Below are 8,098 nucleotides of genomic sequence, written 5' to 3'. Positions count from 1 at the left end.
TGAGAAATAGGCCTTTTGTGTACATAGAAAAAGTCTTAGATCTTTGAGTTCAGCTCATGAAAAATGGGGGCAAACTTTTGTTCGGTGTAGATAGATGTTGTATGGTTATCAAGCCCTTATATTAATGACACAAACAAACATTAATTTGGTTTGAAAAGCAGAGTTTATTTTGAACCTTTTATTAAAACATACAGGAGGTTGGCCCCGTTCACAAGTGAAATGCATCTCTGAGGAAGGACTACATTCTGCAGAGCTGCTGCCAGACGTGTTCCCTCACAGCTGATCTGCGGATGACGGGCTGCTTCTAACAATGCTACGCTTTCTGAGCGGGACAGGGGGCGCTGTTCTGAGATCAGTGCAGAAGGGCAGCACAATCTAGAGGAAGGCATCAGAAAACATGACAAACGACAGCCAAAGGTGGGTCACATTCATAAGTGGTGTAAACACGGCATTATTACAAACTACACACCTGTCTGTGCTAGCATGAGGAGGATACAAGTGTGTGTGGTCGTGAGTGAATAAAAAATTCTGTATTTTACAATCATTCGTATCTATCGCTCCGATTCCGGACTTTTTCTTCTCTCATCACTCGAGCACTTTCTAGAACCCTTATTTTTGGTCAGCTCATCGAAACGTAATCATTAGCATCTAACTTTTAGCAATACATTCTGTTTTGAGAAAATCTCACAAACCATGTCAATTGTCATATTTCACCGCAAAGTAAACAATTACAAAATTGGAGAAATATATAGATTTAAGAATATTTTAAGGTAAATTGAGCATAAGACCAATAAAACGTTTAGTATTGTGACATTAATTACAACTAAGCACATTTAATCCCCTAAATTCTCAATAATGTAATACTGTTAACTTACAAAATTACTGCACAATGTCAAATAAATTACATTTCAATGATGAATTATTAATTGTAATAGTATTTGTTGTATTCCTTATTTTGGGGTTTTTAATTTATAGCTATAGAGAGAGGGGCATATATGTACACGTATATATAGATTTAAGAATATTTTAAGGTAAATTGAGCATAAGACCAATAAAACGTTTAGTATTGTGACATTAATTACAACTAAGCACATTTAATCCCCTAAATTCTCAATAATGTAATACTGTTAACTTACAAAATTACTGCACAATGTCAAATAAATTACATTTCAATGATGAATTATTAATTGTAATAGTATTTGTTGTATTCCTTATTTTGGGGTTTTTAATTTATGGCTATAGAGAGGGGCATATATGTACACGTATACATACATATACACTGTAAATATTTTTTGTTTTTGTAATTAGAAATTGAAGGGAAAATGTGCTTAACTAATGAAAGTAATGTTACAATACAAACAACAACAACAACAAAAAATGTCTTTATGGAAAATGTGATTGCATATGATTTGAGGTGAAATATGACTAATTTATTTAAGAGATTCGCCCATTTGTATGGCTGGTTCCTAAAGCTAGTGTCGTCTGCACATTCAGAGATCACTCGCCTCCGATGAACACAAGAAAAATCATTCAAATAAACCAAAAATCAAACACACACATCCTTAATCAATGCAAAAAAATCACATGAAGGTGCAAATGTTTACATACAAGTACACTAAGACATTTGTTGTTCCTGTTAGGATTCGCAATTTATTAACATGAAAAGATAAAACAAAAATGAGAGGATTTGTCCGTTTTAGCCACATCCTTATATTCTAGTGGCTGGAAAATCATATAAAATGAAAAACACGTCACATTTTAAACTGATGGAAAATTCCAGTTATACAAGGTTTGGCGTTTTCCACCGACTCATCCGATTTTTTTCGGAGTTTGACTTGCAATCAGATAAAATGACTGAGCGTTTGAATTCTGAATCTAGATTGGCTAATAAATAAGAGCTTTATATCAGCTTTAAATCGTAAAGGAGAAATCCTTCATTGCAGCGATTTCCAGTCGCTCCAGGACAGACATCCAGCTACAGCGTAAACTAAATACTTGTGCGCTAATTTTGCGAAACGAAAAGACCTTAAATAATTTAAATCATTATATACATCAAACTCAGATGGCAAACGTGAGGTTGTACCAGTCAGTGCTCTAGAATATCAACTCCTCCTCTAATGTTCATAGTTTTCGTAAGTGCATTCGCAGGAGTTTTTCGCACCGTTTCAACTTAGCGAGGTCGTTTTGTGGAAGTTGTTAGCATCTACTATATATGAACTTTATGTTTTCTAAATGGCAAACGTATGCTTTGATGACTTGATCGTTGTATGTTAAACTACGCGGTTTTGACGCCATGCGATGATGCCGTTTCACCACTGGATGTCTGTGGTCTAGTAGGTGATAGCGTGCTACATTGCGTTTGATCTCGCTAATGGCGAAGCAGAGAGACGAAGGCCAGATTTTGCAAGCGATGTGAAACTAAAAGACATGTTTTTGCTTTTAAGATTTTTTCTTAGGGAAACGTTTGGAATGAGGATCATTTGATGATATTTTCGATTCAAGTAGGTAGCAAACATCCTCTCCGTTTGGTTCCTTTTCACGTCCAGACGTCATTTCTAACTGATCAGAGAGCTGCGTCTGGTCAGGTCCACATTACTAGCGCTCAGTCCTCTGGATTCTGACAGACCGCTGTTAGACTCCTGAAGACACACAAACACACAAAAGTTTTATCATGCAGCAATACTGTGGAAATACACAATTTTAAACACCGCATTAAAGTTTACTGCAAACAAGATTTAAAAGCATAACATCTTAATGCTTAATGTTCTTAATCTTACTGTGAAAAATTCATTTGTGCATGTCATTCTAAATCGCATTGTTTTAAAGTAAATTTATTTGATCAAAAATACAGTAAAAACAGTAAAATTGTGAAATATTATTACAATTCAAAATAGCTGTTTTCTATGTGAATATATTTAAAAATGTAATTTATTCCTGTGATGCAAAGCTGAATTTTCAGCATCATTACGCCAGTCTTCAGTGTCACATGATCTTCAGAAATCATTCTAATATGCTGATTGGCTGCCCAAGAAACAGTACATGTGACCCTGGAGCACAAAACCAGTCTTACGTCGCTGGGGTATATTTGTAGCAATAGCCAAAAAAACATTGTATGGGTCAAAACGATCCATTTTTCTTTTATGCCAAAAATCATTAGGATATTAAATAAAGATCATGTTCCATGAAGATATTTTGTACATTTCCTACCGTAAATATATTAAAACTTAATTTTTGATTAGTAATATGCATTGCTAAGAACTTCATTTAGACAACTTTAAAGACGATTTTCTCAGTATTTAGATTTTTTTGCACCCTCAGATTCCAAAAATTGACCCTTATGACTGGTTTTGTGGTCCAGAGTCACATATTATTATACACACCTGTGAGGTTTCTTCTGCGCTCTTGTTGAGGAAATTTAAGGAGCTCGCCCTCTTCATCCTTTTGAACCAAACAACATCAGCAGTTAGAGCATCATGTCTAATGCTTGATTTGTTCTTTGGAGAAGTGCTCGAGTCTCACCCGGGGTTGCGTGGCTCCTGAGGGCCGCTGCCCTGCAGCTTCTTCACCAGCATCTCACTGCTGCGCCGCAGCGCTTCACGAATCTTCCCGAACGAGCCGCTCCTGCGCAGGCCGCCATTACCATCCTGCGCCCACAATATATGATCAACTTCAAGATGTATATTTAAACGCACAATACCAGTCCAAAATTATGAATAAATTAGATTTTTTTTTTTTTATATGATGTTTTTGAAGTCTCTTCTGGAACTTTGGAATGGTAGAGTATCACAGCTTTTCAACATTGATCATAATCAGAAATGTTTCTTGAGCAGCAAATCAGCATATTAGAATGATTTCTGAAGATCATGTGACACTGAAGACTGGAGTAATGATGCTGGAAATCCAGCTTTGCATCACAGAAATAAATTACATTCTAAAATATATTCACATAGAAAACAGCTCTTTTGAATTGTAATAATATTTCACAATTTTTCTGTATTTTTAATTAAATAAATGGAGCCTTGGTGAGCTTTATAGAATTATTTCAAAAACATTACACACTATTTGCATAAAAGATTGGAACAAAAAACCAATGGCTCCGCGGGCTGCACTGACCCCGTTCCACTCGGCTTCGTCTCCATCACAGTCTCCTCGGGGGCCTCCGGGGCCGTTTACTCCATCCCGACTCTGACGTTTGTCTCCTCCAGCACAACCTCCGTCCTTCAGCAGCTCCACCACCTTACTCTGATTAATGGCATCGATGCCCTGACAGACACAAAGAGCTTTCACGTCACGGTGTTATTTCTAGAGTTGCCAGTCAATCCAAATAATGAATGAAAGGTACAACAAGTAGAATAGAGAAGTCAGTGAGGTTTTCTTAACAGCGTTCTCTTCCTGTAGGAGTCATCTGCACAGGACGTCAACCTCAGGTTTTGTAGGTCGAGCATCAGGTGGGAAATCAGTACCTGTTTACGGGTTTTCGTCGTACACTCCTCCAAAGTCTCGGCGGCCTCCAGTTTGCCCTGCCGGCGGTACAGCGCACCCAGACTCTTCAGCGTGGTGTTAACAGTGGGGCTGCTCGAGAGAAACGTCCAGAAAATCACTCCAAAACACTGAGTCCTCCACACTCTGATACCCATAATCCTCTGAGGGACTCACCTGTCCACTTTGCAGGCTTTGTACCAGCTGCCGTATTCACCGTACGGACCCGAGTCCTTCCTCTTACCCTGGAAATAAGCATCAGACAAACTCAAATCATTTCATACGGAACACACAGATTCAAATATAATGAAATGAGAGCATTAAAAATGATAATAATAATATAAGAGAATCAGGCTGAATTGTTGTATTGAAGAATACAATTTAATATATTTTTCTGTTTAGTACTTGTTTATTGTTGTAAACCAGAAATGTCATATAGCTTAAATATAATCAATATAGATATGTGTATTAATATATACATCATATTTAATACATGATTTTTTTAATGTGCTTGAAAATAGTATTTTTTGCTCACCAAGGCTGCATTTATTTGCTCAAAAATACAGTAAAAACTAAATGTAAAAGAACTGTTTTCTATTTGAATATGTTGTAAAATGTAATTTATTCCTGTTATCAAAGCAAAGATCAATTTAATGCATCCGTGCTAAAAGTACAACTTTCTGAAATTAAAAAAATGTTTATATATATATATATACACACACACACGTTTTTACATTTAAATACATTCATACAAATATTTACATTTAAATAAATTCACGTAAATATATAATTTAAAGCCTATAATACCTTGCTTTCTTCTCTTTCCTCCGCATGCATCCAGATTGGTTTGTTATCATCTGAGGAGTAAAAAAATAATTTTCTTTTTTTTTTATTTTTTTAAGAATTATAACAAAATAAATATTAAAAAAACAATGGGTAAAAATATGACCATTTCAGATTAAATAAAAAAAAAATTAAAATATAAAAATATACAAGTAAGAGGAAATTGAGATAAGATATAATAATAAGATGTATTTTACATTTTCAAAATAAGATATATTTATTGCTTGTTTATTGAACTGTTGTGCCATAAAAGGCATTTTGTTGTGATTAATTCAATATTGTTACTTTTTTTCTAACAACTTTCCCTGCATGGCATCAGATAGCAGACTAGTGGCTAGTCTTCTTTTAACCATAACTAGCTTGTTGAAGCTTTCAGGAAGAGCAGGCGGATGTTTGAGCGTAATCCTGCAAGCGTCTGATTGGCTTAAAAGGCTGTGATGTCACAATAGACGGATTAGAGACAAAACCTCTGAAAGATCAAACATCTCACCACGTCGTCCTGACAAAAACCGATCATGAATTACAATTAAAAATGTGTCCATTCTTAGAAAAACACATGATTTACATTAAACAAATGTTCATGCAAGTCACACAAATTGAACATGCATATATGAATATATGGTTTGTGTGATGCTAAATACATACTGTTGACAGATCCGAACTCTTTCTCATGCGCGCGGGTCAGGATCTCCTTGTAAAGCGTCTCTGCGTCTTTGAACTTGCCCTGTTTCAGGTAACACGTGGCCTGTGGAGGAAACACAATCACGATCAACGAGCTTCAGACAGAACAATGCTCGCGACTTTTCAGATCCAAAGCCAGAGGGCTTGTTCTTGGTCACTGCGTCTGCACTTTCTCCAGATCTTGATCTTTACTGACCTTCAATATTTACTTCACAGATAAACACGAGAGCAGGAGACATTCAGGACGTGATATATTAGAAGCAAATTTGATTTAGAAAGTTTAATTCTGTTTATTTGCTCTCAAAAAACTCAGTGATTCTCTTTTTTGCATGCTGTTTGCTCTGTGTTCGTTTGGATTGAAGCATTTGTGAGAATACAAAATCACGTTGTAATGGCAGGATAATTGTATTCATGTGCTCAAAAGACATGACTGTGATACAATACTCAGCGCTGCAACCTTTGGCGCAATGCGATTAGATCTAAAAACAATGAATCAACACATTTCATGATTAGCTAATCATGCCAGGTCCACATGTAATACTTATTTCATATGCGAAGATGTTAGCCAATCACAGCAGTGGGTGTTCACATTAAATCTTCAGAGAGACACACCCCTTTAAGCAGTTGGGCTAAAATAAGGGCGGAAAATGCCACGCATATTATTCGTGAATTATAACAAAATAAATATTAAAAAAACAATGGGTAAAAATATGACCATTTCAGATTAAATTAAAAAAAAAATTAAAATATAAAAATATACAAGTAAGAGGAAATTGAGATAAGATATAATAATAAGATGTATTTTACATTTTCAAAATAAGATATATTTATTGCTTGTTTATTGAACTGTTGTGCCATACTGCTTAATTATTAATATAAGTACATATAGACAATATAAATAATACTTACTAAATATACATTTTATATGTATGTGTATGTATATACACACACACACACACACAAATGTATTTACATTAATATAAACAAAAAAAAATAAAAGTCTAAAATCAGGATAGAAAATGTCATTTTTCTGTCATTTGTCATTTCTAAATTATAAAAAAAATTTATGTAAAAATCCTACTAGCATTATAAGTGCACCTCAGGAAACATTATAAAATAATAATAATAATAAATGTAATTCATCACCCCTTTAACCCTCATGTTGAGAGGATTTGTTTTGTTAATGTTAATGTTATTGCTCTGGAGTATAACCTGCTGACTTCGCTCACACAGGGTATAACCACCACCCAAAACTTGATGTACTTTTTAGGATTTTTTTCTTTCCACACTTCGTAACACTTGTGGTGTTCCTGGTCAAAAATGACTGGCCTACAAAAAATTGCTTGCATATTGGGTTCAAATATTGGATTCAATCTTTTTTCGACTTGTTTTCTTTCAGTTAGCACAGGTTTTGTATTTTTGAATTAATGCACCAAATATTTTGAGTGAATACTGCCAAAATTATTCACAAATAATGTTTTTTTTTCACTCATAAACTGAGGTGTGTGAGCCATCTAGAAAACTAGATTGAATCCAAGATTTGGTGATACTATAGCATAAAAACAGATTTACGAGCAAATTTGAAAAGGCTGGTCATTTTCGACCAGAAACAGCAAATTAGGTAAAGATTTCCGGCACAGAAAGAGTTTAAAAACACTTCTGTATGAGTTGTAGTTGAGTGGGTCTGGCCTCACCAGGTTGTTTTTGGTCTTGGCCACATTGGGGTCGTCGGAGCCCAGTTTGTTCTCGTAGATCTCGAGCGCCCTGTGGTAATAATACTCCACTTCCTCATATTTGCCCTGATTCTGACACAACAGGGCCAGATTATTGAGCTGCTTCGCCACGTCAGGGTGGAATTTACCCAGAACCTGCAAACACACATGCACATATGTGTCCTCAAAACCAGTCATAAGGGTCCATTTTTTTTTAATTGAGATGTATACATCATCTGGAAGCTGAATAAATAAGCTTTCCAGTGATGTATGGTTTGTTAGGATAGGACAATATTTGGCCGAGATACAAATATTTGGAAATCTGGAATCTGAGGGTGCAAAAAAAATCTAAATATTGAGAAAATCGCCTTTAAAGTTGTCCA

The 8,098-nt window shown here is 35.3% G+C and overlaps 1 protein-coding gene across 1 annotated transcript in view; it reads right to left on the bottom strand.

Moving 5' to 3' along the window:
• Positions 1 to 1,015: 1,015 nt before the first annotated feature.
• LOC107696731 (kinesin light chain 2-like) overlaps positions 1,016 to 8,098 on the bottom strand; it is a gene marked incomplete at its 5' end in the record, with an annotated part of 17,700 nt that continues 10,617 nt past the window's right edge. Inside the window, 9 exons of the mRNA XM_016497212.1 lie at positions 1,016 to 2,639; positions 3,381 to 3,438; positions 3,520 to 3,644; positions 4,114 to 4,263; positions 4,464 to 4,572; positions 4,657 to 4,724; positions 5,287 to 5,336; positions 5,968 to 6,067; positions 7,698 to 7,871. Of these exons, the coding sequence (XP_016352698.1) occupies positions 2,556 to 2,639; positions 3,381 to 3,438; positions 3,520 to 3,644; positions 4,114 to 4,263; positions 4,464 to 4,572; positions 4,657 to 4,724; positions 5,287 to 5,336; positions 5,968 to 6,067; positions 7,698 to 7,871 (918 nt within the window). The remainder of the gene's footprint in view (positions 2,640 to 3,380; positions 3,439 to 3,519; positions 3,645 to 4,113; positions 4,264 to 4,463; positions 4,573 to 4,656; positions 4,725 to 5,286; positions 5,337 to 5,967; positions 6,068 to 7,697; positions 7,872 to 8,098) is intronic.

The sequence above is a fragment of the Sinocyclocheilus anshuiensis genome, unplaced genomic scaffold (assembly GCF_001515605.1).
Source record: "Sinocyclocheilus anshuiensis isolate Anshui unplaced genomic scaffold, SAMN03320099.WGS_v1.1 scaffold1091, whole genome shotgun sequence".
Lineage (NCBI taxonomy): Eukaryota > Metazoa > Chordata > Actinopteri > Cypriniformes > Cyprinidae > Sinocyclocheilus > Sinocyclocheilus anshuiensis.
The sequence above is the reverse complement of the archived record's forward strand: the minus strand, read 5'-3'. Positions and strand labels throughout refer to the sequence as shown.